The sequence below is a fragment of the Diceros bicornis genome, chromosome X (assembly GCF_020826845.1).
Source record: "Diceros bicornis minor isolate mBicDic1 chromosome X, mDicBic1.mat.cur, whole genome shotgun sequence".
Lineage (NCBI taxonomy): Eukaryota > Metazoa > Chordata > Mammalia > Perissodactyla > Rhinocerotidae > Diceros > Diceros bicornis.
The window spans coordinates 126,801,358-126,820,035 of NC_080781.1; the positions used below are offsets into that span (position 1 = coordinate 126,801,358).

At 36.9% G+C, this 18,678-nt stretch overlaps 1 protein-coding gene across 4 annotated transcripts in view; it reads right to left on the reverse strand.

Moving 5' to 3' along the window:
* The window catches only part of ATP11C (ATPase phospholipid transporting 11C), a 172,400-nt gene that overhangs the window by 71,126 nt on the left and 82,596 nt on the right, over window positions 1-18,678 (reverse strand). For all 4 annotated transcript variants that reach the window (XM_058536868.1, XM_058536867.1, XM_058536870.1 and 1 more), the window contains exons 3-5: window positions 11,847-11,936; window positions 9,133-9,213; window positions 6,938-7,045 (exon numbers count right to left, since the gene is read on the reverse strand). In XM_058536868.1, the coding sequence (XP_058392851.1) occupies window positions 6,938-7,045; window positions 9,133-9,213; window positions 11,847-11,936 (279 nt within the window). The remainder of the gene's footprint in view (window positions 1-6,937; window positions 7,046-9,132; window positions 9,214-11,846; window positions 11,937-18,678) is intronic.

The following is an 18,678-nucleotide window of genomic DNA, read 5'->3' on the forward strand; positions in this document are numbered from 1 at the left end:
TCCAACTAAAATATCTCTTCTGAGCTCCAGGCTTGACAAGTTCATTCGGATGTCTAACAGGTATCTCAAAATTAACATGGGCAAAACTGAATTACTGATTTCCCTTCACTCCCACCTCTGTCCCTAAACTTATTCTTCTCCCAGTCTTCTCCATATTATTTAATAGCACCCGTACTTTGTTTAATAGCACTATTTAATTCACCCAGTTGCTTGGGCCCAAACCAAGAAGGCTATCTTTATTCTTTTTTGCTCTTTTTTCTCATTACCTACATCCAATACATCACCAAGTCCTGATGATTCTACCTCCAAAAAAATGCCCTGAATATATCCATTTATTTTAATCACAAGACAGGTGGTACAAAGTTGTGGTTATGAGCATGGACTCTACACTCAGACTTGTTTCGATTCAAATCCCAGCTTTCTCACTTACTGGTTGTTGGACAAGTTTCTTAACCTCCCCCTGTGCCTCAGTTTCATCATTTTTAAAGAGGAGATAATACAAGCACCTACTTCATAGGACTGTTGTGAAGTAAGGATTAAATGAGTTACTATAATGTAAAAGGGAATGCCTGGCATATTTATGTAATATATAAATATAAATGTTAACTACTATTTTAATTATCATTATCTCTACTACTATCATCCTAATATAAGCTCTTATCATCTTTTGCTTATACTATGGCAGTAGCCACCTAACTGGTCTCCCTCATTCCACTTTTCCCCATGCCTCCACTTTGCTTACTCTCCAGAGTTGTCTTTTTTAAAAAAATAAGATCAAGTTACTCCCTGGCTTTGAAACCCTTCCAAAAATTCCCACTGTACTGAGGATACAGACCAAGTTGCTCCCCTGCTCAACAATAGTCCCCCCACTCCCCAGCCAAGCAATCAAATATTTAGACACTTTTGGTTTATAAGCATCTCTTTCCACACACAAATACTCCAGAAAGGGCTCAATGAAACAGCATTTCACATGACAGCATCAACTGATTTAATTAAGATTATACCTGCTTGAGGTCAGCCTCAAGGCAAAGAAGCCTGGTGAACTGCAAGTGAAAGATGAGGGTCTTTATAAGATGGTGGGGTGAAAGCAAAATCAGAAAGAGTAAAAGAAAAAAGAGTAAAAGAAAGCCAAACTTATGCCCAGGAATTCCAGGTATTTAATAAATAATTCAGTAGTGATAATAATTGATAAAAGTACTGGGAAGAGAGCATCATTTTTTTATGAATTAATATCACCGCCCTGAACCATTCTGAAACGGTATTTTTACCTACCCTCTTCTTCTATTCCACTCATCATCTTCCCTTGTTCTGGGGGATTTGACTTCCATTAGATTTCATATTTTAATTCATATTCATACAGAAATATGCTTTTAAAAAATAATACCTTGGATGATCAACAAAATTGACAAACCCTTAGCTATACTAAGGAAAAAAGACTCAAACAGCTAAAAAAGAGAAAGCATTACAACTGATGCTACAGAAATAAAAAGGATTACAGTCATGCACTGCATAACAACACTTCTGCTAACAATGGACTGCATATACGATAGTGGTCCCATAAGATTAGTACCATATAGCCTAGGTGTGCAGTAAGCTATACCATCTAGGTTTGTGTAAGTACACTCTATGATGTTCACAAAACAATGAAATTGCCTAAGGACGCATTTCTCAGAACATATCCATGTCGTTAAGTGACCAATGACTGTACAAGAGGCTACTACAAACAATTATATGCCAACAAATAGGATAACCTAGAAGAAATGGATAAGTACCTAGAAACGTACAACCTACCAAAACTGAATCATGAAGATATGAAAAAATCTGAACATACCCAAAACTAGTGAGGAGACTGAAGCAGGAAACAAAAACCTCCCCCAAAAAGAAAAGCCCTGGACTAGATGACTTCATTGGAGAATTCTACCAAACATTTATTAAAGAAGAAATAACACTAATCTTTCTCAAACCCTTCTAAAGAACTGAAGAGGAAGAACACTCCCAAACTTATTCTATGTGGTCAGCATTACCCTGATACCATTACTAGAAAAAGACACTACAAAAAAGACACAAAACTACAGACCAATACCCTCGATGAATATTGATGCAAAAATCCTAAACAAAAGACTATCAAACCAAATTCAACAGCACATTAAAACAATCATATATCATGACCAAATGGGATTTATCCTTGGGATGCAAGAATATATACAAAAATCAATCAGTGTAATGCAACACAAAAACAATGGACAAAAACTGGATGAGCATCTCAATCCATGCAGAAAAAGCATCTGTCACAATTCAATACCCTTTTGTGATAAAAACACTCAATAAACTTGGACGAGAAGAAAATGGCCTCGACATTATAAAAGCCATATATGACAAGCCCACAACTATCATAGTACTCAGCAGAGAAAGACTCAAAGTTTTTCCTCTAAGATCAGAAACAAAGCAAGGATGTCCACTCCCAAGCACTACTTACTATTCAACGTAGTACTAGAAGTTCTGGCCACAGCAATTAGACAAGAAAAAGAAAGAAAAGGCATATAAATTGGAAAAGAAGAAGTAAAAATTATCCTGGTTCACAGATGATATATTATATGTAAAAGACTCTAAAGATTCCACCAAAAATGTTAGAATTAATAAATGAATTCAGCAAAGTTGAAGGATATAAAATCAACACTCAAAAATCAGTTGCATTTCTATATAGTAACAAAGACCAATTCAAAAAGGAAATTAAGAAAACAACCCCATTTACAATAGCATCAAAAGGATAAAATATTTCCGAATAAACTTAACCAAAGATCTTAAACACTTGTACACTGAAAGCTGCAAAGCACTGCTAAAAGAAATTGAAGATAATACAAATAAATGGAAAGACATTTTATGTTCATGGATTGGAAGATTTAATATTGTTAAAATGTCTATACTATCCAAAGCAATCTGCAGATTCAATGGAATTCCTATCAAAATGCCAATGGCATTTTTTGCAAAAATAGAAAAAAAAAACTAAAATTCATATGGAATCTTGACAGATCACAAATAACCAAAACAATCTTGAAAAGGAAGAATAAACTTAGAGGCCTCACACTCCCAGATTTTAAAACATACTACAAAGCAATACTAATTAAAATGGTATGGTATTAGCATAAAGACACATATATAGATCAATGAATTGAGAGCTCAGAAATAAACTCTCACACATATGACCAAATGATTTGTAATAAGGGTGCCAAGACTACGTGATCAGGAAAGGACAATCTCTTCAACAAATGGTGCTGGGAAAACTGGAAATCAACATGCAAGAATGAAGTTGGACTCTTACCTTACACCATATACAAAAATTAACTCAAAATGAATTAAAGACCTAAATGTAAAACCTAAACCTATTAGACTCCTAGAAGAACATGAGAGAAAAGTTTAGGACTTTGGATTTGGCAATGATTTCTTGGACCCAACACGAAAAGCACAGGGAAAAAAATCAAAATTATAGATGGGAATACATCGAACTTAAAAACTTTGCACCAAAGGAAACAATCAACAGAGTGAAAAGGCAATCTATGAAATGGGAGAAAATATTTGCAAATCATATATCTGATAAGGGGTTAATATCTAGTGTATTGAAGGAATTTCTACAACTCAACAACAAACAAATGCCCCAATTAAAAAATGGGCAAAGGACTTGAATAGATATTTCTCCAAAGAAGATATACAAATGGCCAATAAGCACATGAAAAGATGCTCAACATCATTAATCATTAGGGAAACACAAATCAAAACCACAATGAGGGGCCATCCCCGTGGCTTAGCGGTTAAGTGTGCGCACTCCGCTGCTGGCGGCCTGGGTTCGGTCCCAGGCGTACACCAACGCACCACTTCTCCAGCCATGCTGAGGCCGCGTCCCACATACAGCAACTAGAAGGATGTGCGGCTATGACATACAACTATCTACTGGGGCTTTGGGGGCAAAAAATAAATAAATAAATAAAATCTTAAAAAAAATTAAAAAAAAAAAACAAACCACAATGAGGTATCATCTCACACCCATCAGGGTGGCCAAAAGAACAGAAAATAACAAGTGCTGGAGAGGATGCAGAGAAGTTGAAACCCTTGTGCACTCTAGGTGCAAAGGTAAAATGGTGCACCCACTATGGAAAACAATATGGAGATTCCTCAAAAAATTAAAAATAGAATTACCATAAGAGCCAGAATCTCTACTTCTGGGTATATATCTAACATAATTGAAAGTAGGATCTCAAAGAGTAATTTGTATACCTGTGTTCACTGCAGCATTATTCACATAGCCAAGAGGTGGAAGCAACACAAATGTCCATCAACAGATGAATTGATAATGAAAATGTGGTAGTTGCATACAATGGAATATTATGTAGCCTTAAAAAGAAGGAAATCTTGTCATATGCTACAACATAGATGAATCTTGAAGACGTTATGCTAAGGGAAATAAGCCATCAAAGGACAAATACTGTATGATCACACTCAAAGGAAGTATCTCTCTAAAGTAGAAACAGAAAGTAGAAAGGGCTAGAGGCAGGGGAAATTAGTGTTTAGTAGGTATAGAGTTTCAGTGTTACAAGATGAAAAAGTTCTAGAAATATGTTTGTTGTACAACAATGTGAATATACTTAACACTACTGAACCGTACACTTAAAAAATGGTTAAGAAGGTAAATTTAATGTTCTGTGTTTTTTTATCACAATAACAAAATAAAATAAAATGAAATAAAAATAAAAATAAGTAAGTAATACCTTGAGATTGGGATAAAATATTTGTAAAAAAACTCATGTGATAAAGGACTGTTACCAAAATCATACAAAAAAAAAACTCTTAAAACTCAACAATAAGACAATAGATAATCTGATTAAAAAATGGGCAAAAGACCTGAAAAGACACTTCACCAAAGAAGATATTCAGATGGCAAGTAGGCATATGAACAGATGTTCAAAGCCATATGTCATTAGGGAATTACAAATTAAAACAAAAATGAGATACCACTATACACCTATTAGAATTGCCAAAATTTAGAACACTGACAACAAATGCTGGCCAGGATGTGGAGTAACAGGAACTCTCATTCACTGCTGGTGGGAATGCAAAATGGAGCAGCCACTTTGGAGACAGCTAGGCAGTTTCTTACAAAACTACACACGTTCTTACCCTACGATCCAGTAATCACACTCCTTGGTATTTACCCAAATGAACTGAAATCTTATGTCCACACAAAAATCTGCATATGGAAGATTACAGCAGCTTTATTTATACCTGCCAAAACTTGGAAGCAATCAGGATGTCCTTCAGTAGGTGAATGGATAAATAACCTGGTACATCTAGACAATGGGATATTATTCAGTGCTAAAAAGAAATGAGGTATCAAGCCATGAAAAGACATGGAGGAAACTTAAATGCATATTCCTAAGTGAAAGAAGCCAATCTGAAAAGGCGACATACTGTATGATTCCAACTATATGACATTATGGAAAAGGCAAAACTATGGCGACAGTAAATAGATCAGTAGTAGCCTGGGGTTGGAGGGAGGGAGGGATGAATAGGCAGAACACAGGGGTTTTTTAGGGCAGTGAAACTACTCTGTATGATATTATAATGGTGGGTATGTGCCATTATACATTTCTCCAAGCTCATAGAATGTACAAGCATAAACCCTAATGTAAACTATTGACTTTGGGTGATAGCGATTTGTCGGTGTAGGTTCACTGATTGTAACAAATGTACCACTCTGTGGGAGATATTGATAGTAAGGGAGGTTGCGCCTGTGTGGGGAAAGGGGGTATACATGAACTCTGTACTTTCTGCTCAATTTTGCTGTGACCTAAAACTGCTCTAAAAAGTAAAGTTTATTATTAATTAAAATAAAATCTGCTGTGAATAAAAAATATTATTTGATATGGACAAGTCTAAAATCTTATGACAGGGATCTTACTGGATAATAATAAACAATGATTAATTTGAATAAAAATTAAACTGCCTGAGACATTAAAAAATTATAATAATACTTGGAAATCTCATACTTTGCTGGTGGAATATAAAATGATACAGCTGCTATGGAGAACAGTTTGGCAGTTCACGAAAAAGTTAAACATAGAATTATCATATGACCTAGCAATTCTACTCCTAGGTATATACTCCCCAAAATTGAAAACAGATGTTCAAACAAAAACTTGTACATGAATGTTCATACTGGCAATATTTCTAATTGCCAAAAAGTGGAAAAAACCCAAATGTCCATCAACTGATGAATGGATAAACAAAATGTGATATAGCCAATATGATGGAATATTATTCAACCATAAAACGGAATGAGTACTGATACATGCTACAATGTGAACGAACCTTGAGAACCTTACACAGAGCGTGAGAAGTCAGACACAAAAGGCCGCACAGTGTATGATTCCATTTATATGAAATATCTAGAATAGGTAAATCCATCGAGACAGAAAGATTAGTGGTTGCCAGGGCCTGGAGGAGGGAGGAATGTGGCATGGCTGCTTAATAGCTATGGAGGTTTCCTTTTGGAGTCATGAAAATGTTCTGGAACTAGATAGCGTTGATGGTTGCATAACACTGTGAATGTACTAAATGCCACTGAATTGTACTTTTTTTTTTTTTTTTTTTTGTGAGGAGATCAGCCCTGAGCTAACATCCGCCAATCCTCCTCTTTTTGCTGAGGAAGACGGCCCTGGGCTAACATCGGTGCCCATCTTCCTCCACTTTATATGGGACGCTGCCACAGCATGGCTTACCAAGCAGTGCGTCGGTGCGCGCCCGGGATCCGAACCAGCGAACCCCGGGCCACCGCAGCGGAGCGCGCGCACTTAACCGCTTGCGCCACCGGGCCGGCCCCTGAATTGTACATTTTTAAATGGTGTGTTTTTACCATAACAAAAAAAAGAATTACAAAAATTAATACCTTGATTTTTTCACTCTCTTTTCTCACTCGCTCTGCATTTTCAATAATGTAAACAGTGCTCTTGTTGACTTCATTGTCAGCTCTGTGTCTCAGCCAATCTTCATATCCCTAGAGAAAAACAACTACATAATCAAGCTCATATAATGAAGTCAAGTTGTTAATAAATTTCTATAACCCCCTCCATGAGTTACCAGCAGATATTTATACTTACAGTATTAATTTCAATTCAAAATGCTAAAGAGACAACATTGTACATTTTTTCAGCAAAAACTAAGGTATGCTTTCAAAATACCCCTTAGGTAATAGGTCTATTGCATTAAAAGGGTCCTCCATTCTACAGAGAAATGTTAATGAAAACACAGGCGTTAGAACCTTGCTGTTCTTCAACTGTAAAGAATGGAGATTTATTCTTCTAATTCTACTTTTATCCAAGTTAATGTTAATTTTCTCTACTTTTTTTTTTTATAATTTTATTTATTTATTTTTCCCCCAAAGCCCCAGTAGATAGTTGTATGTCATAGCTGCACTTCCTTCTAGTTGCTGTATGTGGGACGCAGCCTCAGCATGGCCGGAGAAGCAGTGCGTCGGTGCGCGCCCGGGATCTGAACCTGGGCCGCCAGCAGAGGAGCGTGCTCACTTAACCGCTAAGCCATGGGGCCGGCCCTAATTTTCTCTACTTTTTAATTTGAAAAAGGTTTTCTGTGTTTTATTTTCTTACAGACTTAATCACTTAAATATACTCTTCTGTAAAAGACTGTTGGAGTGATCATCTCTGAGGAAATATAATTCCTCCTTAGGGACAGAGAATAGAAAAGGCAAGTTAGGATTATTTTGGCAGAGAATCTATGATAAGTTTTAGAGATCAATATTTAAACTTCTCCATTGACTTGGTGATAAAAGAAAAATACAAATTGGTGTTCATTTTTTAGAGTTAAAAGTAATCAGGGAAAGGTCTAATGGCTCATTTTTCTTTGGGATTTTTGTCTGGAGTAAATTTAAGCCAAAAGACTAGGGAAGGAGGATGTTCATTTGAGCACAACCTCCTCTCCTTTTTTACATCACTTTGCTTTTTTTCTTTATAATAATGTCTGTACCTTTTATTTAACTGTTTGAAAAATCTCTTGATCGCCTTCCCCTTTTTTCTCAGGTGCTATATTCATTCCTATTCTGTCCCTCTTTGTGACAATGCTAGGCTATCACTTCTTCCAGTATTTTCTGTGATGTCAGTGAGGAAAGAAAGGCCCTAACAGGAACTAGTATGGGGAGTAAAATGAATCAGTAAGAGCTTTTGAAAACCACACAGGCTATTCTCAGAACCAGAAATCCTATGATGTTAAAGAAAATAATCCTAACAGCTTAAGGGAAAGAACATTTCAAAAGTCTTTATTTAGCAATCACTTGATAAAATATTCTTGTAGTTCCTGGTAGGCAAGAGAGAAGACCAGATAACCCCAAGAGGAAAGGTGACCTTGTTCCCAATACTGTTAAACTGACCTTCATTTTGTAAGTATTTTGGGACACTTTTTAAAGCACTTTGGTAAGTACTGTCTAAAAGTATGTTTGTAATTAGCCAGGTCCTGTGGACTGTCCCAGTACATGATAAACATTGCTAACCCACCCCTTCACCTCCAGTTTCTTGTTTCCATTTTCAATTTCATCTGGAATTTTTCAAAGGTACTATCATATAAAATGCTCAGAACACTTCAAAGACATTAGCATCACAAACCGTGGCAGTTGTCAGCTTTGATAAGAAACGAGAATAAAAGTATCCTCTACCCACCACTCCCTTCAGCAGCATCAGGAAAGACAAAATTATTTATGCTCTTGAGTTCTTTACTACAGGCAACAGAAAAAAAAGTCCACTAGAATGGGAATTTTTCGGACAGACATACCACATTGAAAAAAAATCAACGCACATTAAAAATTCACTTCCCATTTTCCCACTGAGCTGTACCTTCTACCTACTCTTTCTTTTAAGGTTACATCCCCACACACAAATATTGAGGAGGAAAGGAGCAAAGAAACTAAAGGTGTACCTTATGACCATTTTAATAGGTTTTTAATAGGAACCAAATACAAACTAAATAAATCAAGGATACTGCCCACTCTATGTAAATATGCAAAAGAATCTTTGATAATGAAATTCAAACCAGACAGGATTGAAATGCAGGCATAATTATAAATAGGAAATTTACCTGCTTTATGGCTGTAACAGTTATAACAAAGAAAAGTGGAAGTCCACTGGTAACTGGGCTAGTTGGTGTGTCTACTGTGACCTGGGTAAAGAAATTAAAATGAAAGTAGAAAGAAAATAAGCCATTAATTCATATGCAGCACTTGCATGCTGAAAATATTTCAGACGGAAATGCAGACAAAACATATTCCGGTAGCAGGGTGAATGTCAACTTTCATTAAAACAAAAGCAATTCACATGGCTGTTAGTTTAAGAAAATAGTTCTAAATTCAGGGTTAGTTTTCATCGCAGCTTGGATTAACCCCTTGACTGAAATATATCCATTCATTTATCATCTATTTGTTGAGGACCATTCTGTCAGCCCCTGTGCTATTAGCAGTCAGGCTCTAGAGATGATGCTTTAAACAAGGTGGAGAAAAGTCCCTGACCTTGTACAGCTGGCAGCTTATAGGGAGAAACAGACATTAACACAAGTGAGACACTGAGATCCACAGAGCAAAGAGAAGTTAACCAAATGAAGGGAGGGCTTTCCAAGCACAGTGAATAGTGTATACAAAGTCTGTATGGTAGGAGGGAGTGTGGCCCATGTAAAGCAATAAAGGAAGCCAATGGCAAGAGATGAGTGTAGTGTAAGGTGGGGCTGGGGAGGGAGAACGGGGCCAGACCAAGCAGGGTCCTCTAGGCTAGAGGTCATTCTTTATTCCACAAACAGTGGGAAATCACCGAAGCTTTTAGGCAGGGAGAGGTCACATCACAGGAACAGAACTACATTTTGAAACAATCCTTCTCACTGATTGGTGAAAAATGGAATGGAAGGGAACAAAAGCAGAGGCAGAGTCCATTTAGGAGGCTACTGCTGTAATCCAGGGTAAAAGATGATGGCTTGGACGAGGGTGGTAGCAGAAGACATGGAAAGAAGTTCCAGAGATATTTAGAAGGCAAAAATGGCAAGATTGATGGGGCTGGCCCAGAACATAGTGGTTAAGTTTGTGTGCTCTGCTTCAGCGGCCTAGGGTTCGCGGGTTCGGATCCTGGGCGCGGACCCTCACACTGCTCATCAAGCCATGCTGTGGTGGCATCTCACATACAAAATAGAGGAAGACTGGCACAGATGTTAGCTCAGTGACAATCTTCCTCAAGCAAAAAGAGGAAGATTGGCAACAGATGTCAGGGAAAGAGAAAGGGAAAGGGAAAGGGAAAGGGAAAGGGAAAGGGAAAGGAAAGGAAAGGAAAGGAAAGGAAAGGAAAGGAAAGGAAAGGAAAGGAAAGGAAAGGAAAGGAAAGGAAAGGAAAGGAAGAAAAGAGAGAAAAGAAAGAAAAGAAAGAAAGAAACGGCAGGATTGGTAAAGAATTTCTTGTAAGGAGTGATTAAAGATGTCTTGCAAGTGTTTGGTTAACATGGCTGAGTGGATGTTGCCATTATTCACTGAAATAGGAAATACTGAAAGAGAACTAGATTTGAAAGACAGAAGACCATGAGTTCAATCTGCCCTGACAACTCACTGACTCTCATCTCTAATGCCCACCCAGGCCTGCCCCTGCCACGCACCCTGTGTTGCAGACACAGGCTTTTACAAGGCTCTGTGGCTTCACGCACAGACTGAGATACCAGTCTGGCATTCTTCAACAGGTAAACTCCCTGTAACCCTTCAAGGCTCAGTTCTGATACCACCTACTCTTTGAAGCCTTCTCCAGCTCCTCTCGGGTAGGAAAAAATCATTAACTTCCACCATGTCCCCACAACATTTTGCTTGTGCTACTTTTATATCTTTTACTACATTAGATTAAGTGAATACATGATTGTCTTCTTGGCTATAACATAAATTCGTTAAGGGTAGAAAAGTGGTATCTCGATCTTCATTGTACCTGCTTAAATCTTTGTTACCTCGACTACTACTGCATGGCACACAGCAGGTGCTTGGTATTCGTTCACTGAATTGAACTGAAGTGCGCTGCACACCAGGTGAAATGACTCTATGTAGTTTATTTTATGCTGTTCTGTGAGACATCTTAGCAGGGATCTAGAGGAGCGCCTTTTCAACTGCCCTATCATTCAAGATTGAAATTGGCTCTTTCCCATATCACAACCCAGATCGGTTTTAAGTAGCAGAGCCAAATTCAATTACAGTACCATTTACTCAAAGCCTCAAAGTGAATAAACAGAAGCACTTAACATCAACAAGGAATTTAAGCAATTTCATTGGGATGTTTCTGCTTCATTGAAAAAAATGAAATAAGAAAAAAAGTACTTTTAAGATAGCGAAATTTTCACGGGGTAATTTTGGTGAGGGAAAGATTTTAATAGATTATAGACTTAAAGATGGAAGATGTAATTTAAAATGTCTAAAATTTAAAACAGAGAGCATTAGCAGGAACACAGAGAAGAGATCGATCTACTAGGCTTTCACCCTTAAAGTAAATGAATGAGAAGAGCAAAACTAGTAATCAGGAGGAGAATAGACAAATTTTTAAATAAGCTGAAACTGGTGTTTAACTCAAGTTTTCTAGTAAAAATGCTACTTTAAAAATATATAAAATCATATATTTAAGGTATTACACCTTAAAATGTAATATTAGTACTTTAAAAAGTCTTGTTATAATAAGCCCTTAAGCATCTTTTTAATCACAGGGCATTTTAAGGTTAGAAATGGATTGAAAATTTGTTTGAAGCAATTAAGTTTCTTAAACTGCAGTAGCTGTTTATGGAGCTCTTACCTGTACAAGGAAAATGATGAGAAAATAAAAATTTGCAATTCTTCTAAACTGTTCAAACAGATTCTTTGGGAGGAAATTCCAAAGTGTATACTGTAAGGGAGGAAGAAAAAAAAGATTATTCGAAAGGAAACTGGAAAAATCCTACTATATAATATGACTCATACTGGCCCAGATTACCACAGCACTTTGAAAACACATTAAAACCCAAACCTCACACATATGAATAAGCATATACTTAGAGGAATAGTATATAAACTCTTTTTTCAGGAACGAAGTTTTCACTTTGAGCATTACAATTGGGCCATCTAGTCCCATATCTTTGCTTTCCCTGACCTGATCTAAATTAAGTTCCTTGTTATATGCTCTCATATCATCCTATACTTCCTTGATAACACACATTACAGTGAATAATTTTATACATGTGCATTTTTAATTGAAATTTCTCCCTCAATAGGCAATGAGTTCTATAAGGGCAGGTTGTTCACCTTTTTATTACTTTTTCCCCAACACCTAGCAGAGTGCCTGACACAAAGCAGACACTAAATAAATTAGCTGGATGAATGAATGAACAAATTAATTCCTCTGGCTCAGCTAACCTCTGGACTCTCGATCATCATCACAGATATATCTCTGTCCCTTGTCAGTATCTCCCACCTCCATGACAGCTGAGGTATACACATATCCCGGGGCCATAGACGGTTTTCACTTTAATCAACAATATACCACCCTAGGCTTTGGTAACTGGTAATAGGTAAAGGTTTCAATGCTAAATTGTACGTGAGCAGGAGGAGAGAACTCGGGCCAACTGTCAAATGGCATAGACTTTCTCACTGACACCCGAAGCTCAAGGACTAGGTCATTTAAAACACCAGAAGAAGGTGGATTTTCTAGATGTCTTAATAAAGAAGACCAGAAACCAGAAAGAAAGGTTTCTTAACCTAAAGATCTAAATTTACACTTGAACGGTCTCCATCCCACTTATCTCCATAATGTGAGAAAATATCCATTAAGTTAGGTAAGGTGACTGAAAAGCCAAAGTCGCAGAGCAAGACACAGTATATGGGAATTTACTACAGTTGTGAACCACATAACGACGTTTTGGTCAATGATGGACCACATATACAACAGTGGTCCCATATGATGAGTACTGTATAGCCTAGGTGTGTAGTAGGCTATACCATCTAGGTTTGTCTAAGTACTGTAGAGGAAGAAGAAATTTTCCTCTACCCTTCTAGGTTCTTCTGGCTGGTCTAAGAATTAAATTGATATAAGACAGATTAACAAGAGAAAAACAAACAAAAGTTTAATATGCATACCTGGGAGAAACCCAGGAAAACCGAGTAACTTGCCAAAATGGCTGAAGCCCTCACCTTAAATACCATCCTCAGCTAAAGACAAAGGAAGATGTTGGGGGTGGGGAGAGTCAGGGACTTCAAAGGGAAGGAAGGCAATTCACAGGTAGGTGAAAACGAGCAAACATTTGGAAAACAAGTGTTTGTTTGGCCACACAGACACAGAAGAATACAGAAGGGAGCTCAACAAACAGGCTTTTCTAGGTTCCTCCCTGTCTACCACCTAGTTCAAGTTGTGCTAAGGTGATAGCTTGCTTCCTGAGACAGGTTTTCTTATCTGAATTCTTTTAGGTAGTTAAAGGGGAGGTAAGAAGAAAAACTTTCTGAGTCTTTTGTTTCTTAAAAATAATCAGCCTAAAATAATCCTAACATTAAAGAGATACATTTTGGGGTGGCAAATTTTGTCCCCCTTCAGGGCACTCTATGATGTTCGCACAACGACAAAATCACGCAAGGACGCATTTCTCGGAACGTATCCCTGTCTTAAGCAACCCATGGCTGTACTAACCTCTCTATAAAAGGCTTACGGGCTCTAGCTTCAGGAAATCCCAAGAAAATGAAGATGAATGGAGGCAAACACATTCAGTGAAGCAGCTGCATTATAACCACAGCCAACCTAGAAGGTTCTTCCCCCACGGTTCATGGAAACGCCTCAGGCAAGCCCATTCAAAATGAAGTGCAGAATAGTATGTGGATATGCATCACTTGGGAGAAGAGAGCCCACACTTTTCATCAGATTCCCATGGCGGCTTGTGATCAAAAATAAAAGAGATCAAAACCACTGATACAGTCACTTTGAAGCTGAGGTAGTTCAGATCAGCACTTAACTGTCACAATCACTTAAGATCAATTTTCTAAAACAATAAGCTAAACTCCAACAACAGGTTCACAGCTGAGCATCTAGCTTGTTGACCTTCTGTTCCCTAACTCAAAGTTTGTTTTAATTAAATAAACACGCAAACAGTCCTCTGTGGGGTGTTAACACATCAAAAGGGAATATTTTTGTTGTTGTTTCAAGGCCCCCACTGTTCACTTACCACTATTTTAACTTACTAAATGAACTGCTCCCTTGAGGAACTCTGCTTATTCCCTTTATAGGAAACTACTGCCATATGCCCTCTTCTTTCCTATATCAGGTCATGAGATATTAAGAGGTCAGGGAGCGTATCATAAGCCCCCTTACCACAGGTGCCTAGCATGATGTTCGGCACATAGAAAGCACACAAGAAATCTTGATTAAAATTTGTGTGTTGGCCATTTACTCCATTGCTCTAAATAAAAAGCAAATTAAGCTTCTCATCTCTTTATTATAATACAATGTAATATAGCATATATTATTTCAATGCAGACCAAGAGAAGCCTACTTTTTCAGAGTTTTCTAATTAAAACTGAAATTGAATTAAAGTTATATATACCAAGTTATTCAAACTGACTTGTTTACCTAAACAGTAGACTCTCAGACTTAGTCAGTTGCTACAAACCAAAAACAATGTTAATTCACAGGAAGAAAATGTTTATAGCATTTGTTTCATACACATTGATGAGAATGGAGATTTTTTTTTGGTCATAAGTAAGTTCTTGCTCAGAGAAGTCAGTAAGTGGATCTTTTATACTATCTTAACACGCAACTATGAACTTAAAAAGCAACCCAACATTTAGAACATGTTTCAAAACAGTTTCTACAGAAAAATGCCAGCTTCCTAAATATATACAACGCATTTTACCTCTGTTCTGTAGTGAATTAAATAATTGGTACACAAATGTGACCCTACAGATGCAATTACGTGAAAAAATTGTGGGTTACCCCTCAAATATCTACCACCTAATTTAATTTGAAACCAAAATCCTATAACTTTGATACACAACTTTCCTAATTCAACGGAGGGAGGCTGAAGTGAATCTCAGTTTTGAGAGTCTATTTTTTCAATTTAAGCAAAAAGAAGCTCTAGAACATTATTTGTTTTTATCCAAAGTTCAAAAATTTTTTGATTTAGCATTAAAAACGCTGATGGGAAAGCGAAAGCTCCAAAGAACTTGATCTGATGTGTCTGTATATCACGAGAGAAAGGGGAGCAGTTAAAAAATGAAGTAGTAACTATTTAAAGTGACTATTCAAGTTAACAGCCAGTTGTGATTGAGTTATCAGAAGGAGCAATGACTTGTCCAACTCCTAGGATTTGTATTCCATGGAACAAGATAACTATAAGATTAGTTGTAAATGAGCACCTAGTTGCCAATAAGCAGACCTCTAGCTTGAGTAACTGTTCACTTTGCAAAATGACTGTATCCATTTTATTATCAACTCTCCTTGATGTAGGCATTAAATCCAATTTTGAGCATCATAGCAGTCTACTTTCATTTTCATTACCAATGTCAAGCAGAACTTTCTCTTTTTTTAAGTACCACTCTTTCCACCATAAATTCAGAAGAGCAAAAAGAGTTATGAGGACATTTCTGTGTTAGGATTTAGTAAGTTTAGCTAAAAATGACCTTCAGGGAGTTTGATAAGACTCAGACAAAAAAAAGTCTAATAAATTCTACTGATGATTCTGATTTTTAAAATGAGGGAAAATGCTAGTGTAATTTTAGGCTTGAAACTTTAATCCAAGATATTCTTTCACATAGGAGTACTAAGTTTAACAGTGGGCATACCTTCAAAGAGTTAGGTGGAGCTCACTGATTCTTATCCCACTGAACAGCCTTCAAGACGAAGCTCAGGAATTTTAAAGGGAAAAAAACGTAGAAAAGACAAATATGATGGAAGCTAAAGGTCCTAAAGATCCTAGCAGGATGCAATCAATGTTCCTTTAGCGACAGAAGGGGATTTCTTAAGTTTCATATTAGGTACAAAATGCTGGAAATTCCCAAAGGTCCCTGCAGAGAGCATTAAAGTAAGAAGGCTGCAGAGAACAAGATTTTCTAAAGAAAGTATTTGTGTTTCAAAAGAAGAAAAGAACACTACTTTTATAAATGAGTAAAATTTAAAGTAAGTCAAAGTATTTATCTTCAGTGTTCCCTGCACAACATTTCCAGTGTTACACTGACATTACTGACATTTGTAAACAAACAAAAAGCACCCAATTAAGAGAAAGTTATTTTTATTACTGAAGGGTTGAGAAAGGAAATCAACACTTGCAACAAAGTTGGAAGGCAGCTAACATATTCTATAAATTGTACATTTCTTCAATTATAAGATTCTGGTGCAAATATGAACAGCCAAAAGACAATGTGAGGAAGAAAAAGTCAAATTATAAAACTGTTGTTCTCTCCAGAATGGACCCAAAGGCCTCCTTTTAAGAGAGATCACTCCACACGTTCAAAACATATGAGACTAAAGAAATCAATAGCACTGCTCAGGACTGTAATAATAATAATCACAGAACCATAAATAACAATAGCAGCTCCCATTTATTGAGTTGTTATTACATGCCAAGCACAGCACTTAAATGCTTTCTGTGGATTCCTTTATTTCATCTTCACTACAATCCCATGAGGTAAGCACTGTTAACATTCCCATTTTACAGATAAGAAAACTGAGTCAAAGGGAGGTTAAATGATTTACTTTAACTTTAAACCCAGGTCTTTTGTCTACCAAGATGAAGCTCTTTACTAATACACTGTAGGCTATCCTCTTATAAGTATTCATTGTATTAAGATTTCACTGTTTTTCTGAAATTAATAGTATACTGTCAGTTCCTCTTCTTCTGCTCTAGAGCTTTTATGAAAAAGCAGATTAGTTAATAAGCATTTAACTAGAAAAACTGTAAACATATAATATTTACAGAGAAAAAACGATGTGTTAGTCTATCAATGTAGAAATGTTCACTTCTTTATTTTGGTTCCTAAAACATATATATATTTACATATAGATATACATGCAACTCTGTTTAAAAACAATCTTTATTTGCCCCATAAGCTCCTGACTATTTTTAAAAATATCCTATTGCATTTTTTTGCCTGCTGGCAAAACTGAAGCTAGATAAAATAGGAAAACTATTCTATTAAATACAAAGAGTTGAGAATTAAACTGTCATACGTTCTTCTAAAATGTGAAAATGCAAAGTACATCACAACAAAATGATTATCATTAGTTCAATGAAAAGTCACTTTACCATCAGTGTGTCATTTTACTATCTTCCCCATAAAACACTATGGAAAACAATAATTCCCTAGAAAATATTTTATATTTAACTTGATGGAAAAGGAGAGAGAAAACTGAGGAAGGAGCCTGATGGTGTTCAGGGCAGGCTGCCCCAAGATGTGCCACTCTGGTATGCGGATTATTTCGAGCTAAAGACAATAAAGGCTCAGAAGACTCAGGAAGAACATTTGAGTTTCCCCCCACAAAGTGCCTAAAGAATTTAACATAGAAGACCTGTTCCAGGAAGGAGCCACTACCATATGATGGCTTTAGTATAATGTGAAATAAGATGCTGCAATAGGAAAGGCACCAAGCCCACCTTATCAAAAATTCTGTCTCTCCCTGGCCACCTTCTCTAGGTGGCCCTGAAAGGAGTTGTCAGACAAACATTTGCATTTCCATATCCATGTGAATTGTCTTCTTCCCCTCTGAAATCCCAAACGACTACTCCTCCAACACCTTCCGTGCCTTTAGCTAAAAATACTTAAGTGAGCAGCTCAGTCAGAATGATGAGTTGCTCTGTTCTTTCTGAGTTTCTCCCATGTATACATGTTATTAAACTTTGATTTTCTCCTGCTAACCTGCCTTTTTAATTATTTGGCCAGACATAAGAACCTTAGGACATATAGAACATCTTTCAGTTCTATAAGTCTATGATTCCGAGTCAAAGGACTACTACTGATTGTTTTCTTGGAAACTATAGGGTGAGTCACAATTTTCAGTGAAAGAACTATTCACTATCTTGGGCACAGGTATGGAAACTTCTGGCTGAGGATAAATTTTCTGCCTTAAGGTTAAAGATTAACAGGAAACAGACATTTAATCCAAATATACTCAGAGTGTTCTACAGGTCAATGGATCTGCTCATTAGGCAACACAGTTTTCATTTACTCTGTCCATGTTTTCCACGTTCATCTCCTAGCTAAGCATAAACTGTACTACATCATTACCCAAAGAGAAATCACATGTATGTTTGAAAACCAAAAAAAATTTTTAAGGAAGGGTACAGTTTTGTGTTTCAGGTCCTAGGTGTTTGCAAACATGCAATGAACCAACTGGCACTCAACATTTTAGATCTGCCATGCCAGGCTGCATGAGAAAGTGAGGAAAATTAGCAAGATCTGTGCCATGTTACAAGAGACAGCAGTGGGCCAGCCATCTAGCACCTGGGACCTACCCTGGTCAGCCAAAGGTAAAGATTAGCAAACTAATACTTATAGAATGATGACTACTGGGTACTAGGAACTATAAAGAGTGTTTTCACATACGGAACATCAGCTCCATTTCATTGATGAGGACATTCAGACTCAGAGATTAATTTCACCACTGTCACCCAGCT